The sequence below is a fragment of the Petaurus breviceps genome, unplaced genomic scaffold (assembly GCF_028583685.1).
Source record: "Petaurus breviceps papuanus isolate PSGF00001 unplaced genomic scaffold, PetGlider_PUasm1.0 90847, whole genome shotgun sequence".
In the NCBI taxonomy this organism is placed as follows: domain Eukaryota; kingdom Metazoa; phylum Chordata; class Mammalia; order Diprotodontia; family Petauridae; genus Petaurus; species Petaurus breviceps.
Window position 1 is genome coordinate 3,733,174 of NW_027187360.1, and position 18,551 is coordinate 3,751,724.

General features: G+C 36.8%; 1 protein-coding gene across 3 annotated transcripts in view; it reads left to right on the forward strand.

Annotated features, from left to right (window-relative positions):
• The window catches only part of SLC9A8 (solute carrier family 9 member A8), a 129,470-nt gene that overhangs the window by 45,571 nt on the left and 65,348 nt on the right, over nt 1-18,551 (forward strand). For all 3 annotated transcript variants that reach the window (XM_069072393.1, XM_069072391.1, XM_069072392.1), the window contains 3 exons: nt 11,776-11,859; nt 16,240-16,341; nt 18,261-18,295. In XM_069072393.1, the coding sequence (XP_068928494.1) occupies nt 11,776-11,859; nt 16,240-16,341; nt 18,261-18,295 (221 nt within the window). The remainder of the gene's footprint in view (nt 1-11,775; nt 11,860-16,239; nt 16,342-18,260; nt 18,296-18,551) is intronic.

The window sequence follows — 18,551 nt, forward strand, 5'->3', positions numbered from 1 at the left end:
CCAATGATGTATTCAGGAATTGGTACAATTACCATGGTATATCCTTTCTTAGGTAATTGTTCAATTTTCATTATTAGTTTGACTTGTCTGGCTGATATTTCAGCCCCTCCCAGTCCTGGGATGGTAATAGGAGTTCCATGTTTGAATTTATCAGGGTTCCCACATATAAGGGAGGTCTCTGCCCCAGTATCTATTAATGCCCTAGTTACACTATTTGACCTGTTTTTTCAATGTATGGTCAAATTGATATGGGGTCTGTAATCCTGTTTGCATATTTCTTTAATCTAAACTGGGGTTTGGCCAATTTCTTCTTCTTCCTGAAGATGTGACAAACTTGGATACAAAGATTCAGGAGGATTTATAGGGGCAGTTCTCACTTCCCTGCTCAGTCCAATAGAAAGCCCCTTTTCTCTGTACATTTTATATAGTTCATTAGTTGAATTCCATCTGATCTTCCAAAATCTACCCCTGCTTTCAATAGAGTAGTAAACAATTCTTTTTTTTTTCAACTGAACATATTTATTAAATATACGTCCTGTGCCAGGCACTTGAATGAATGAGAATATTTTTATTAATCATTTACTGTGGATCAAGCACTGTTTTCACCCCTGGAGATACAAAGACAAAAATAAAAATCCCTTCACTTAAGGAGTACATTTTCTAATGGGGAAAAACAACATGTACACAGATAAGTAATTACAAATAAATACAAAATTAAGACCCTGTGGAGTAGTGGATAGAGAACTGCACTTGAAATCAGGAAAACCTAGTTTCAAGTCTTTTCTCTGACATACATTGACTTCATAAACCTGGGTAAGTTATTTAACCTCTTAGTACCTCAGACAAATTTCTTTTTTTTCTTTTTAGTTTTCAGCATTCATTTCCACAAGATTTTGAGTTACAAATTTTCTCCCCATCTTTCCCTTACTCTCCACCACAAGATAGAAAGCCTACTGAATACCCCTTCCACCAATCTGCTTTTTCTTATATCCTTCCCTATCTCCCCTCTAACTTTCTAGTAGGGCAAGATGGATTTCTATACCCCAGTGCCTATATATCTTATTTCTCAGTTGCTTGTAAAAAACAATTTAAAAAATTTTTTTAAACATTTGTTTTTAAAACTTTGATTTCCAAATTCTTTCCCTTCTTCCCTCCTCATCCACCCCCACTGGGAAGATAAGCAATTAAATATAGATTGTATATGTGTAGTTATGCAAAATGTTTCCATAGTAGTTATATTGTGGAAGACTAACTATATTTCCCTCTATTCTATCCTGCCCCCTACTTATTCTATTTTCTACTTTGACCCTGACCCTTTTCAAAATGTGTGCTTCTAACTACCCTCTCTTCCAATCTGGCCTCCCTTCCATTATTCCCCCTCTTATCCCCTTCCCCCCCCCCCACTTTCCTATAGGGTAAGATGCCCCGATGAGTGTGTATGTTATTCCCCCCTTAAGCCGAATTCAGTGAGAGTAAGGTTGACCCATTCCCTTTCACCTTCCTGCTGTTCCTCTCCATTGTGACAGTTTTCTCTTGCCTCTTTTATATGAGATAATTTACTCTATATATTTATTTACATATATATGTATGTATATATACATATATTCCCTTCAACTATCATCATACTGAGAAAAGTCTTATGAGTTATACTTATCGTTTTTCCATGTAGGAATGTAAATAGTTCAACTTGAATAAGTTCCTTATGATTTCTTTTTCCTGTTTACCTTCTCTTGCTTCTTGTATTTGAAAGTCACATTTTCTGTTCAGCTCTGTTTTTTTCATCAAGAATACTTGAAAATCTTCTATTTCATTGAATGACCATATTTTCCCCTGAAGCATTATACTCAGTTTTGCTGGGTAGGTGATTCTTGGTTTTAATCCTAGCTCCTCTGACCTCCGGAGTGTCAGATTCCAAGCCATTTGATCCCTTAGTGTAGAATCTGCTAGGTCTTGTGTTATCCTGATTGTGTTTCTACAATACTCAAATTATTTATTCCTGACAGCTTGTAATATTTTCTCCTTGAACTGGAAACTCTGGAATTTGGCTATCATATTCCTTGGAGTTTTGGGGGGGGAATCTTGAAAGAGGTGATCGGTGAATTCTTTCAATTTCTGTTTTGCCCTCTGGTTCTAGAGTATCAGGGCAATTTTCCTTGAGACTTTCTTGAAGGATGGTTTCTAGGCTCTTTTTTTTTTTTTTGTCTTTTTGGAGGGCAGTTGGGGTTAAGTAACTTGCCCAAGGTCACACGGCTAGTTTTTGTGCATGTGCGTTGTGTCTGAGGCTAGATCCAAACTCAGGTCCTCCTGACTCTGGGGCTGGCACTCTACTCACTGCACCACCTACCCGCCCCTAGGCTCTTTTTTTGATCATAGCTTTCAGATAGTCCAATAATTTTTAAATTCTCTTTCCTGGATCTATTTTGCAGGTCAGTGATTTTTCCAGTGAGATATTTTACATTGCCTTCTATTTTTTTCATTTGTTTGGATCTGTTCTATAATATCTTAATTTCTCATAAAGTTATTAGCTTCCATTTGCTCCAGTCTAATTTTGAAGGAATTATTCTCTTCAGCGAGTTTTTGAAATTCCTTTTCCATTTGGGCAATTTGGCTTTTTAAGACACTCTTCTCCTCATTGGCTTTTTGGGCCTCTTTTGCCATTTGAGTTAGTCAGTTTTTTAAGGTGTTATTTTCTTCAGTATTTTGGGGGGTCTCCTTTACCAGGCTGTTGACTTGCTTTTCATGATTTTCTTGCATCATTCTCATTTCTTTTCCCAATTTTTCCTTCACTTCTCTTAATTGATTTTCAAAATCCTTCTTGAGGTCTTCCATGGCCTGTAACCAGTTTTTCCTTGGAAGCTTTTGATGCAGGAGTTTTGACTTTGTTGACTTATTCTGGTTCCATGTTTTGATCCCTTTTTTCCCCAAAAAAGGATTCTATGGTCTGATTGTGCTTCCTGTGCTTTCTCATCTTGCTAGCCAATTATTTGAGTTTTCAACTCTTTGCCACAGTAGAACTCTGCTTCCAGAGTGGAGAGAGTTCTGTCCTAAATTGCTGGGGTTTTCACAAATGTTGTCAGGGCTATGTGGAGGGCTCCGTCTCTACAGAAACCCCAAGCTCTGGCACACTATCCACATACCCCAGGACCACCACCCAAGACCATGATCCAGATCCAAGCAGGTCAAAGCAAGAGTGAGTGGCCTCTGAATGGTTGCTTGGTTCTCCTACAGTCTACAGGCCAGGAGCTCCAGAGGCAGCCATGTGGCAGCAGCTACAGCCGCTGTGCCTCTGCCACCTCTTGCCCCTGGAGCAGGGGACATAGTGTGCTCTCCCATCACCCAGTTCCAACAGAGTTCTCCACTGACCTTTTAGTTTCTCTTTAACTTTATTTTTTTTAATTTTTTTTCAAATGCTTTATTAACTTCTGATTTACATCATTCATTTCCGCCAGATTTTGAGTTACAGATTTTCTCCCCGTTTTTCCCCTACCCACCGCCCCAGAATAGTCCCACAGGATATCCTCTCCTCCAATCTCCTCTCTCCCATATTTTCTCCCATACTCCTTTCAACTTTTCCAGTGGATCTCTATGCCCCAGTGCCTGTATATCTTATTTCCCAATTACATGTAAAATAGTATTAATAATAGATAACATATATATATTTGAGTATTTTATTTGAAAACTTTGAATTCTAGATTCATTCCCTTCCTCCCTTGTCTCCCACCCTTACTGGGAATATATGCAGTTTAGTATAAGTTGGACATGTGTGGCTAATGCAAAACAATAACATAGTAGATATATTGTAAAAGACTGACTATATTTCCCTACCTCCTATCCCACCTCCCACTTGTTCTATTCTCTACTTTGATCCCATCCCTTCTAAAAAGTGGGTGCTCCCAACTTCCCTCCCCCCCCGGCCTGCCCTCCCTTCCATGATCCCCCCTCTCATCCCCTTCCCCCTACTCTCCTGGAGGGTGAGATACCCTATTTAGTGTGTATTTCATTCCCTCCCCGAGCCAAGTTCAGTGAGAATAAAGTTGACCCATTCCCTTTTGCCTTCCTATTCTTCCCCTTCATTGTAACCATTTTCCCTTGCCTCTTCTATATGAGTTGTTTTGGAACCTTGTATTGCTGAGAGGAGCCAGGTCTATCAAAGTTAGTCATCACAAATACAATGTATCTGTAATTGTGTACAATGATATCCTTGTTCTGCTCCCCTCACTTAGCATCAGTTCATATAAATTTTTCCAGGTTATTCTGAAGTCCATCTACTCATCATTTCTTATAGCACAACAGTATTCCATTGCATTCATATACTACAGTTTGTTCAGCCATTCCCCAATTGATGGGCATCCTTTGATTTCCAATTCTTTATCACCACAAAAAGAGCGGCTATTTGTACATATGGGTCCTTTTTCCATTTGTATGATCTCTTTGAGATACAGCCCTAGAAGTGGTATTGCTGGGTCAAAGGGTACACACATTTTTAGTCCTTTGGGCATAGTTCCAAATTGCTCTCCAAAGTGGTTGTGTCAGTTCACAACTCCACCAGCAATGTATTAGTGTACCAATTTTCCCACATCTTCTCTAGCATATATAATTTTCCCGTTTTGTCATGTTATCCAATCTGACAGGTGAGATGTGGTGCCTAAGAGTTGTTTTGATTTGCATGTCTCTAATCAGTAGTTATTTAGAGCATTTTTCATATTATTATAGATATCTTTAATTTCTTCCTCTTCAAACTGCCTGTTTACAACCTTTGACCATTTATCAATTGGGGAATGACTTGTATTCTTATAAATTTGAAATGTTCCCATTTTTTAAAAAGGTAAGAGATTTGATTCTTTAAGCTAATATAAATAATAATATAAAAGAATAATAAAATAAAAAATAATAAAATATTATTAAATAATCTAATAAAAAAGAAGCACTTGGTAACAATAATATCCTAAACACCTAGACTCAGAACCTTGAGGCTGTCTTTGACTATTCCTTCTCCTTCATACTCATCTTCCTCCTTACTTTCCTCATATGGTCACATTGTTAATCCTTTCACTTCTTCCTATGTAATACATAGGAAGATTCCTTGCACCCATTCTCTTCTCTCCACATATGCCAACACCATCCTAGTTCAAGTTATTGTCACCTTTGGACTGTACTATCTTAATAGTTTCCTACCTGGTCTTCTTGCTTCTATTCATACCCTTTAATTGTTTTTGGAGAGAGGATCTCCCCAAGTTGCCTATAACTTGAAAATACATTGACAACTTGTGGGTCTTCATCCTTCTCTTCATTATCATGAAATCTTGGATCTGCTCTGTTTCCAGTCTGAGTCAGTTTACTCCTCCTTAAGCAACCTGTTAGTCTTCTACTCCCAGAGTTACCTTTATGCCCACCATGGACATTTGCCCCTCTTTGCTACTGTCCTTTATGTAGCTGCTATAATAATCTTCCTAATAGATTTTGCCATATCATTTCTCTGCTAAAGGAACTTGTTGCCTGAAGGTTTAAGTTTGAACTTCTTAGCCTAACATTTAAGGCCTTAAACAATTATATACTATCTTTCAGACTTTATTTTACGTTAATCTCTCATGATGCACTAGGACTGTGGTCTAGCTAAATACTATTTACTTTGTGACCTAATAGCTATTGTTGGAATTTGACATGCTGTCCTCCTGTCTCCATGCACACAAGCAGTCTAACTTCCATATCTGGAATGTGCTTTCTGCTCATCTCTATTTTTCAGAATACTTCCCTCTTTTAAAGGCTCAGCTTATATGTCATCTTCTACAAAAAATATTCTGTGTTTTTTCCCTTCTCAAATTTCCCTAGAGCATTCCTTTGCTTCTTTTGACATACCTTGTCTTGTCTTATCTCTATACATGTAGTTATCCCCATAGTACAGGGTTTCTAGATAACTTTGAAACTATTAAAATATATTTTTAAAAATATATTTTGATAACTTTATTTCAATATATTGCTTTCCATCGTAATTCTACGTACTTTATATTGTGCATTTAAAAACATTATTCTGAGAAGAAATCCATAGGTTTCACCAGACTGCCAAAGCAGTCCACCACAGAAAAAAAGATTAAAAATCTGTGGCATAGGAGAATGTAAATGAACAAACCCGATAGAAAGAGAAATTCCATTTGAAATAACTCCAGGCAGTAATAAAAAGCACTTCGGTGTCATCTACCTGCCCAAACACACACAGAAACTGTATGAACACAGTTATAAAACACTCTCCATGCAAATAAAGACAGAACTGATCATTGGAGAAGTATGAATTGGCTGAGTCAATATAATAATATATAATGTAATGTGATAATAATGATATTTTCAAAGTATTTGAGAACTTTGTTTACTATATCATGAGACCATAGGCTGGAAAAATGTCAGAATTCATCTGATTTTTACAGATTTTTCAGATAAAAACCTATCCCAGATTTGTAAGTGACTTTCCTAAGGTCACATAGTTGTTGTCAGTGTCAGAGCTAAAAAGTGAAATCTTCTGACTCCAAGCCTAGTATGTCTTCTAGTATAGTCTATTATACCCCAACACTGCATATTTCTAATTTTATTTATTTTTAATTTTTATTGGCTTCTTTTGTTTTATATTTCTTTTCTTCTCAGTGTATCATCTCTTTTAACAGAGATTTAAAAAGAAAGGGGAAAAAACAGTTGAGCAAAACTAACATACTATCACACATACACATCAACTGAGTCTCATAGTATAGACAGTGTTCATCACCCATAGCCCTCCACCATTTGTTCATGCAAGTACATTTTCCCACTCTTTCTTTGAAGCCAAGCTTGGTTTCAGCATTCATTTTTGTTGTTATTCTTGAGGATTTTTTTGTTCTTTTCATTTATATTGTTGTAGCTGTATGTGTGTTTTTTCTGTTTTTATTTTATTCTTTAGTTCATATAAGTCTTCTCATGCTTCTCAGAATTTTTGCCTTCATTATTTATGGCCCAGTAATATTCCAGTGCATCTGAGTACCACAATTTAACTCTGTTTTATGGGTATCTGCATTATTTTCAGTTCTTTGGTACCACAAAAGGTGTTGTTATGCATATTTTGGTGAGTATAGGACCTTCTGTCTTTTACCATTGTCAGGTATATTCCTAACCACTAGTGCCTGTCCAATGACTACCATCAAAGAGTGAATATGCTTTAGTTACTTTTTTAGTTCATTTCCAAATAGCTTTCCAGAATGGTTGGATTAATTCACAATTCCATTGTGCTTTTCTTTCCACAGATGTACCATTATTGAATGTTTTCATATTTTGCCATGTTTACCAGTTTGTTGGATATGTGAGGTAGAACCTTAAAGTTTTGATTTACATTTCTCTTCTTACTATTTGGAACTCTTTCATGTGGTTGTTAAATGGTTTGCAGTTCTTTTGAGGACTATTTGTTTATATCCTTTGACAGCTTATCCATTAGGGAATGGCTCTTTTTTTTTTTTAAGCAATTAGGGTTACGTAACTTGTTCAGGGTTACACGGCCAGTTATTTCTGGGTGTGGTGCTAAGTATCTGAGCCTGGATTCGATCCCCAGTTCATCCCAACACTGGAGCTGGTGCTCCCACTCACTGTGCCACCCAGCTGCCCTTAGGGAATGGCTCTTGGTCTTATGTTTTGTATTAGTTTCCTATATAACTTTGTTGTAAGTATGGCTCAAAAGCCAACACCCTCTAAGTCTAGGTTCTATGTTTAGAGAAGAAGAAGTACTCAGTAGGCACTGAACATTTACAAATGAAAAGTTTACTTTTTCTTAACAGGGCAAAGATATGCAGCAAGGATACAATGGGTCTTAGTTTGCCTGAGTGATTTTGGTATCTCATACGTAGATTTATTTGTTCATTGTTCATGTTCATTTTTCTTTTCTTTATTTGTATATTTTTTTTCAATTTTAAACTTAAATACAAAATGAGAAAAGAAAAAAAAAACTGCTGTGTATACAGCAGACCATGAGAGGATTCAATATAAAACAATAAAGTTTCCATTTCAAGAAAACTTATATAAGTACTACACATTGTTTTCTAAGTTACCCAGCTTTTCTTTGCTTTCTTGTTTCTTTTGTTCCCTGCTGTGCACTTTTTACTTTTATTTTTTTCCCCTCCCTCCCCCATCACCCTAAAGAAGGCTACAATTAAGTGTGGAGGTATATGTGTATGTATGTGTGTATGTATGTATGTGTGTATATATTATATATACACACACATACACACAGATATTTATAAGCATATATATATACTTATATACATATATGTAAGATTGTACTGTGCTTATTTCCTCCTATCATCTATTTCTCTGAAGGTGGATAGCATCTTCCTTCACAAGTCTTAAGTCTTTCCATGTTTTTCTGAATCAACCAACTAGCTTATTATTTCCTACACCACAGCAATATTCCATCCTATTCACATCTTATCTGAGAGATTGTCTATGAAAGTTTTTTCCCCAGTTTTCTGCCTTTCTTCTATTCTTGGCTACATAGGTTTTATTTATACAAAAAAAATTTTAATTTAAAATAATTGAAATTATCCTTTTATTACTCTTCAGCAATGCTCTCACCTTATATTATAGTTTAAGATCTGATACTGCTGAATCTACTTCCTTTACTTCTTTATTCCCTTGTTTTATTTAACCTTCCTGAACTTTTGTTCTTCCAAATGAACTGTTAATTATTTTTTTCTAACTCAATAAAACATTTTTTTAGTAATGTTATTGGGATGACAGTAAATAAATAGATTAGGTAAAATTGCCATTTAAAAAATTATATTGACTTTACCTGCCCATGAACAATAAATATTATTTCAGTTATTTAGATCTGAGTTTATAAGTGAAGGGGTTACCCATAAAGAGGGTTAGAGTTGCTCTGGAGACCCCAAAATACCAAGATGCTGGATCCTGCCAAATGAATTTGACTCATTGAATTGAATGGGAAAGATTGAATCTTCCCATTTGATGAGGCATTTGCCTGAGGCCATAAGCCTTTCTTTGTGGCTTGGCCCAAACTTAGGTTACTAGCCTAGCCCTCCTTTGTCCACCCTTGATCCTCCCAAACCTTGCATTGTCTCATCTCCAGGTAGCCTCCAGCTACCTCCTACCCTTAATCTCTCATCACTGGAGTATGACTTCATTTGACCCCTCCTGAAGGCCCTCCCCAAACTCCTCCCCTAGACCACCCCTAGATTCCTCCCACAACCTTTCTGTATATAAGACCCCATCTTGCCTCTGTGAGGTGTGAGAGTGCCTGAGAATTATTTATCAGGTCAGATTATTCTGGCCTCCTTGACCAAAACAAGCATCATAGATACTGAGGCTCCTTAAGAGCCTACCCAATATGGCAAACTTTTAATAAACTTTGCTTTTCTTTGGCTGAGAGAAGACTTGAGTTGAATTCATTTGGCAGGACCCAGATATTGGTATTTTGGGGTCTTGAGCATCCCTAACCCCTTGTAATGGGAATGTAAATTTGAAGATCTTCCCTGCCCCTAGGCTAAAGTGCACCTGGAGCCTGGGGTGGGAGGCTTGTTTTTCAGTAGATACTTTTTGATTGGCCAGTGGGTCAATAAGGTTGTTACATTCTCTGAGCCAGAAGAAGGCTATATAAGCCCTGATGTGAGGCTTTGTTTTGGGGCTCACTTTGAGAAGTGTTCTGTGATTTGATCTGGATTCTGGGAAGCCGTTGTCCAGAGCCCCCTGGCTTTGAAAAACCCAGATGTTGATTTGGTATGGATGTAATGGCTGGACAGTTTGGAAAGCTGTATACTTGATCTGTTTCTGTCTTGATAATTCTGCCTGTATACTTTGAAGTTCAGGGTGCTGACCTTTTTCCCCTTGTATTAGCAATGCCATATTCACAATGCCTATGGAAATTACAGATATGCTGATATAATTATCCATCACAAAATACATTATGCTTGCCATATGGGGGAATAAGCTAGAAAATTTATTAAAATACCAAAAGACTGAGTCCCAAAACCAGAAAGTGAAAGCCATCAGAGTAGTTATGAAATTGGCACAGGTAGATAAAGTAGAAAGCACCCACATTCTCAAGCCTTTAAAACAGAACAGGCTATCTCAGGCAAAGGTCCTCCTCTCCCCACTCACAGCAACCACCCAGCGTCCCGGAAGCGCGCTCCCAGCAGCTCCGGCCCCTGGCAGTCCTCAGCAGGAGTCCTTAGCAGAAATTCTGGCTGACTCAAAAAGGGCTTCGCGCTGCCGCTGCCTCTGCTGCTGCTGCCGCCATCGCCACCACTGCTAGCCACCGCAGGAACTCTAGCTTGGCTTCTGCTTCCTCTTGCTCCGCCCCTTCCTGCTACGTCAGCAAGTCCAATGGGGCATGGAAGATCTTTAAATCCCATAACCCTTACACCCCTGAACAAGGTAAACGATATATGTCTGACTGATTAAAGTAAACTTGTTAACCCATTTTGAGTTGCTTTCCTTTATCAAAGCAGATCCAAGAACCTGTGGTGGCAGCAAACCCTGAGGATGCTTGGGGTGCTTGCTGCTACACCCCTATACCTCAACATTTTATGGAACCCTGACCTCAATAGTTTGACTATACTTATGTTATTCCTCTTTGATGTGTTCTCCAGATCAGTTTTTCTGATGAGAGTTTCTCTTCTATTTTTTCATTCTTTTGATTTTATGATTTCTTAGAATGGCATTGGCTTTCCATTGCCAATTCTAGTTTTCAAGGAATTTTTTTAAGTTTTTGATTCTCTATTTCAGTTGGTTGAGTTTCTTTTCATAGATTTTCTTGGATTGGTCTTTTTTCTAATTTTTCTTCAGCCTCTCTTATTTGATTTTTAAAGTTCTTCCAAGAACTATTTTTGTGCTTGGGACCATTTGATATTTCTTATTGAAAAGGGACTGGCTTTTTTAGCTCCGTTGTCTTCCTCTGAATATGAACCCAGATCTTCAGTATCACAGTAGTAACTATCTATGGTTGGGTTCTTTCTCCTTTGCTTACTCATTTTTCAAAATTTCTTTTTTGTTTTATTTTGTTTTTAGCAGCTATTAGTATAATCAGATTATAGTTCTGAAGTATAGGAAATAATCCCCCAGGTCTCAGGTCCTTCTTATTGTAATTTTCTGAGATCAGTCTTGGGGCCCAACCTTGGGCTCTCCTCTCCTCTCCTAAGCCACACGAAGGGCCCCCAACTCCCCTGTCTGGCAAATGATCCTGCTTCCTGTGGTCCCTCTGGTGGCTGCAAACTACAGCTGTCCTCTCTGCTGGAGAACCGAAACCAGGGACTCCTCTCCCACAAGTACCCAAAGCCAGTAGGCAGCTCCTTGATAACTGGCTCACCAAGTGTGTGCTATATCCTCCTCCCTGCAGCTACAGCCTGGAAATGTGTCTGATCAGCATAACTGTACTTGGCCATCCCTTGACTGTGGAAGGTCCTTCAGTCTTCTCCTACTCAGCTGTCTTCAAGGCAAAAATTGCTGAGGCTGCCTTCCTACCCAGCTGCCCCCAGGGCTTGTTGTTTGTTTATTCTACAGACTCAGCCTGGAGGTATTCACTTTTCACTTCATCAAACCTCTGTCTTTAGAGGTCAAGTTTTTTCTTGTGTCTACTCAAATTGTGTGAGGACAGCTGGTTTACCCTTGTTGTGTTTATTTCTCCTGCTCTGAGGCAATGTTCTATCTTTTTTCATGGAGGAAATTTGGAGAGCCTAAAGTTTTCTGAATACCCCGCCATATTCCCAGAATCCTCTTCAGTGTCTGCTTCTAAAGTTTTTTTTTTGTTTATAGGAAGAAGAAATGTTTCGTCCAAATATGTTCTTTCTTCTCTTGCTTCCTCCTATCATATTTGAATCAGGATATTCATTACATAAGGTAAGATATGGTAAAAGTATTTTCCATCTTGATATAATCCTTGTATTTAGGATGGCAAATTATTTAAAAGTTATATTGATTTAAGAGCATTGTATTGTTGAGCCAAAAGGAGCGAGACAAAAGATCCCCGAGAGTAAAATTTGGAAGTGGATTTTATTACTACGGGACTGCTGGGACTGCCGGGGTTACATACCCAGATCAGACAGTGATTTGGCTCGGACAGTGTGCAGGTTTTTAAAGTGAGTCAGGTTACATAAGCAAAGACTACAATCAGTGATTTGACAGTGTATTTTTGAGTTTCCCTCGAGCTCATCAAAGTTTACCCTACGCTAAAATACCTGCTCACAGATCAGTTGGGGGAGGGAAGGGTGGAGTTGTGCTCAACAGTATTCATATAAACTTCGTTTCTCTTTTTTGTGATAGGAAAGGTTGTGCTAACTGTTTAGATTTTTTTTTTTTTAAAGCAATTGGGGTTAAGTAACTTGCTCAAGGTTATACGGCCAGTTATTTCTGGGTGGGTAATAAGTGTCTGAGCCCAGATTTGATCCACATGTCATCCTGACACTGGAGCCAGTGCTCTTACTCGCTGTGCTACCTGGCCGCCCCTAGATTTCTGAATAAAAGCAAAAAGTAACTTTTTTTGCTGACTTAGTGTTCTGATTTCAAACTTGATGGATTTGGTAAAGTTGTCAAGGAAATGGGTTCTGAACAAGATACAGGAAGTTTCATGGCTAAATAAAAATCCCTAAACCTTATAATCAATATCAGGCCGTTTTTAAAATGAAACAAAAGAGAAATGAATCAAAGTATATCATCTTTTAAAACTCTGTAAAGGAATTGTAAATAGACTATTATGGAACATTGAAATATGTGTATGACTTTTATCTTAATTTTTAAAATTGATGTTTTCAATCAGTCAGCAGGCATTTACTTAGTGCCCATTATGTGCCATTCACTGCGCTGAACTATGGGAATACAAGGAAAATCAGAAATAATATCTGCCCTCAGGGAGCTCCCATTCTAATTGGAGAGAACATTTAAACAACTATATACCATACTAGTTATGTAGAGATAATTTCAGAAGGAAGTTATTTGCATTAAGAGGATCTAGGAAAGGCTTCTTGCAAAAGGTAGGATTTTTTTAAGATATGAAGGAAACCAGGGGAACAATAAAGGGAGCATCCCCAGGCATGAGGGAGGACAGCCAGTGGACAAGTAGAGTCAGGAGATGAGGACTGTCCTTTGAAAGGAATAGCAAGAACTCCAGTGCCATTGCATTGTAGAGTACATAGAGGAGAGTAAAGTATAAGATTTAATTTTAAAATAGAGTATATAAACTTTGTATATAGAGAACAAAGTAACTTGAAGGAATTTTAGGGAAATATTTAAAATTTCCTAGAAAAGTTTTTCAAGCACATAAAACAATACTAGATTATTAACATGATTCAGAGGAATGTCAGTTCAAAAATTCTGTCTCTTTCTGGGTTTCAGTTCCCTTCCCCATAAAACAAAGACATTGTGCTAGATACTCCTAAGTTCCTTCTTGTAACATTTTATGATTCTTTGGTACTTTTTCCTCCAAAAATTGGAACACTTTAAATTTCTTGTTTGTATATGGGTTTTAAGTTTGAATCATTCATGTAATTTTGGGTGTGGGGTTCAGACCTAAATGAGATTGTCATTCATTGGTACAATCTCTGCTAGTTTCCAAATAATCTGCCTATGGAACCATACATAGTCTTTTAGATCAGGGAAGTATAGTATAATCTTCTAGAGCAAGGATCCCCAACACACTACACTGAAGCACCAGGACAGGACTTCCATAGTAGTTCCTGTTTCTTTAAAGATCAGTAACACTAAGTATTTTGAAAATAATATCTAAGAAGTGTCAAATATGTGCCTGCAGGTGACAAATAGCACTCCCAAGGTCGGCCTCAACCAGATTAAAATGTAATTGGGAATTATTTTAACAATAATAATAAAAGTACAGTAAAACAAACATAATGTTAATAGGTGTTTTTCTAATTCAGAATGCTCCTACAGAGATCCTTGTGTATGGCATAGTGGTCTCTGTTTCTATTTAAGTTTGACACTACTCATCTAAGATATAAATATCATATAAAGAAAAAAGTTAACAGTGTCACAAAGAAACAGATGAATTTCCTTCTTTTAATGGGGGAAGTAACTTCATCTGCTGTTTGCCCAGTACTTGACCTTAATGTACACTTTTAATTCCAAAACTAATATTGGCCAGGGAATTTTCATATCTTTGGTCTATCTGAATAATGAGCTTTTTTAGTGTTAGATCCCCAAAAGCAGATAAGAGTGATTTGTTTAATCTATTTAAAATTTTTAAAGTAATGGCAGCTATTTTGAGATGAAAGGAAATCACAGATGGAAATGCTTTTTTAGAAAAATAAAATGTGTTGTTTGCAATGAGTTATTTTTAAATTCTTTGTTCCTTCAAAACCCTAATATTTAAGAGATCTATAACTTAATCCATGTATTCATGTGACTGGCAAATAACAACTCTTTAAGCAATCGTCATGACTGGTATGACTGAAAAAATTGTTTCTCTGAAGAGTAACCCTGAGGTAATGAGCTTCTTTGCTTTATCCCAGCTTAACCTTTGACAGCTGGCAAATAATCTGCCTCTAGGCCCATACTCAGTCTTTTAGATCAGGGTAGAAGTATAAACTGTTATCTTCTAGAGCAAGGATCCTCACCGCACCACACTGAAGCACGAGGACAGGACTTCAGTAGTAGCTCTTGTTTCTTTAAAGATCAATAACACTAAACAAGGAAAACCAGAAGACACATTATGGAACAAAATAGCTAAAACAAGTAAATGTAAAGTAAAATGACTTCTCCTAGCCAGAGGATACCATCCAGATGATCCTTTTGATCTTAGTTTTATAATTTTATTTTGGTTCTTATTAGCTGGTGTGCTTTCCTAACGTGTATTTTAAAAAATCTGTGGCCTGACAATGATACTAGACCATGACAGTAGTCTTTGTACAGATTTGATAAGGGTTGGATGAAGTTAAGGTGCCCCAAAACTGAAGGTCCCTGATAGGGTTGGGGTCATCTAGAATGAATTGGAGGACTTAAGCATTCTTTAAGTCAAGGTGACAAAAGTTTATTGTTACACATTTTAGTGGGCAAGAGTTCTTAGAGAACCTGCAACTTTAGAGGAGTACAGTCAAAGTTTATTATAGGATAAACTATAGTAAAACGTGCCAAATATGCTAACTAGGTGAGTCAGGGCAGGATTAGAGAGCAGTTAAGGAGTGGTCAGTTCTTAAAGGAACATGAACTTTTCCTATCTACTGTGCATGTATTTTACCCAGAGTTCAATGGGAAATAGCCCCAGGCGGGGCTACAGGGAGGTGTGGTTTTAGGCCTGAAACATCACTAAGTCAACTAATGGTCAGGACTGATTGAAAAATACCCAGGCTGCCCCATCAATGTCTTGTTAGACAAGACAAACTTAAGAGGGAGTATGGCTAAGTCTAGGATACATGTGATAGGTCATTGAGTAGTAAATATCTTTATGAGCCAGTACACAGCCAGTTCAGCCAGTATACAGCTGGTTCAAACTAATAAATTCTATAGGTGCAGCTGGCTACTTTATCAGGAAGAGAAGTATTTTGCTGCAGCATGCTGTCCTTGGCTGAAGAGAATCTGTCTGAGACAGTGTTTTGAGGCTAGGGAGAAATGTGATTTTGAAATTGGGGTCCAAGCACAGGCATCCAAGTACCCCATCAGATCCACAGATAATATCTAATATTTTTTGTTTATCGGTAGAGGATCTTATATGTAAACAATGAATAATTCCTCATTTAAGCAGAGAAAGATGGGCTGGTAACAGTTTTCAGGATCACATAAAAATTTTGGAGAATGTATCGTAGTACTTATAATTTAAATAATTTCTTAATATTATACTTTAATATTTGATGAATATCATGTAATGAAATGGAATATACATTTAATATAATTTTTTAAACAGGTTTAAAAAACGGTTTCTTAGTTAAATAAACATAATATATAATCAAGTGAACTAGGTTTAATATGTTTAGTGCTAATTAATAAGATTAGAGCTGGAAGGGATATTGAAAATAATTTAGTCCAGCACAGTCTTTTGGGGTTATAAAAAAAGGCCTAAAGAAGTCAAGTGAATTTCCCAAGGTTACTCACCAGTATAGTGTAAGGCTGTCAGGAGTGGGGATCTTATGACTTCCAAAATCCATTGCTTTTATTAAATATATAATATGGGAGTAAATTGTGTGTCTGTGAAAGAGATGTCTCTGTGCCAGTTGAATTTATTTTTAGTTTAACTATTTGTCTTGTTCATGTCTCTTTACTTCTTTTGTTTTTTAGGGTAACTTCTTTCAGAATATTGGTTCCATCACTCTATTTGCTGTATTTGGCACAGCAATTTCAGCTTTTATTGTAGGTGGAGGAATATATTTTCTAGGTCAGGTAAGAGAGAAGTTTGAGAGAAGTCTTTGAAACATTTGTGTTAGTCGAATTAATACTATAAAACTTATGTGTAGAATGAATTTCATATAGTTTACTCATAAAAGAAACTCAATATTCCCACTCAGCACATTAAGTCAGTTCTGACTGGACTAAGTACTGCATAGAGAAGGATGTGTGGTCTAGTAGATAGAAAACCAGATTTCAGAGGTGGGAAGATTTTTTTCACATCCTACCTCTAATAATACTGACTCTGTGACCCTAGGCAAGTCACATAATCTCTTGGTAGCCCTAGAAAACTCTCTATGACTCTTTAAGTTTCTCATTGGGAGTTCTCTGTACTTTAGAAAACAGAAGTCTGGTTCAAAAAAATAAGCTTTGGAGAACCTACAAAACTGTGAGGAGGAACATAGTGGGGTGGTGTATGCCTGTAATCCCTGCTTTGATGGATGCAGAGGTTGGTGGATCAATTGAGCTCAGAAATTCTGAGATACAGTGTGTTAAACTCATCCAGTATCCATACTAAGTCCAGCACCACTATGGGGAGCTTCTGGGAGCAAGGGTCCACTAGGCTGCCTAAGGAGGAGTAAAGCAACCCAGCTCAGAAAAGGAGAAGGTCAGAACTCCCATACATATTAGAAGATTGGGGGAAAAAAAGAAATTAAAAAAAAAAAAAAAAGATTGGGCCTGTGAGTGACTGTTACACTTCTAGCCTGGGCAAAGTAGGGAAAGACCAATCTTTAAGAGATTAAAAAAAAAAGATTTTGTGAATTGTAATGAAGGCAAACACCTTGTTATGTTGAACTATATTTGAACAATAATTTATATTTAAAAGGTTATCCTTTCTGATTTCATTTCCAGTTATTATGAATTCTAAATTATATGTGGATTACTGTGTATAAACTATACATTTTCTACCATGCTTTTGGTCAGTAATGCTATTATTTGGAATCTTAATTAGCCTATTGAAACATAATTAGTAAAGTCTTCAAGGAAAAAGCAAATCATTCCTAATCAAATATAAAGATATAGGATATTGGTTACTTTGCATTATAAGTTTTGCTCTTCCTTTCTTTCATTGTGAATAATGGAGATGTTAACTCACTACTAAGTGAAAAAGTATCTAAGAGGTGTCAAATATATGCCTGCATGTGACCAATAACACTCCCAAAGTCATCCTCAACCAGATTAAAATGTAATTGGGAATTATTTTAACAATAACAATAAAAATGCAGTAAAACACAGATAATGTTAATAGGTGGTTTTCTAAGTTAGAATGCTCCTACAGGGATCCTTGTATGTGGCATAGTGGTCTCTGTTTCTATTTGAGTTTGACACCACTGATGTTATCAAAGAAAAAGTATCTGAAAACATGACAGGTTTTTCTAAATGTGGAGAATCTGAATCCTTTTTCTTTTTTTGATAACAATGGCTAAAACTGGTGTTAACCTTATTCTTACTCATAGCACTTTGTGCCATGTAACACTAGTATATCTGTCTGTTCATATAACTTTATTCATTATTTGGCTTTGAATATCCAATTAGAAGATAAATTTCATAGCAAAGAACTTTGGTTAATTAGTTTTTGTCTCATTATACTATCCCCTATTTTTTTTTTTTGAGATGGTTGGGGTTAAGTGACTTGCCCAGATTCACACAGCTAGTAAGAGTCTGAGTACAGATTTGAACTTGGGTCCTCCTGACTCCAGGGCTGGTGCTCTATCCTAGCTGCCCTTGTATCCCATATTTTTTAGACATGAAGTTTTACTTCATATCAGAGTAAAATTTGGGAATTTTGTGGTTTATTATTAAGATTGCTGACATTCTGTAGGCATACTCATATTCTGTTTACTTTATAAGCAAGTAAAAGGTGTTTTAATCTTTTTATTCTTTATTAATGTTTTCTTTTTTTTTTTAAACAGGCTGATGTAATTTCTAAACTCAACATGACAGACAGGTAAATCCTTCCTAATACAACATATATGTTTCTGCTTTGTACTCTGGGGAAATTATCTTTACATACTTCATGGGTAGAATATTCATATATTATGTATTGTATTTTCTGCTGGAAAATGCTTCTCTAGACTTCAGTTTGAATTAATTTGTCTTTTTGAAGCTTGAATGAAAATAATTTTTGTGCACTCACTACCCTTTTTCTTAAGAAGATTTATTTGGATGTCTTTTCAGGATCATTTGATAGTATTTTGACAGAA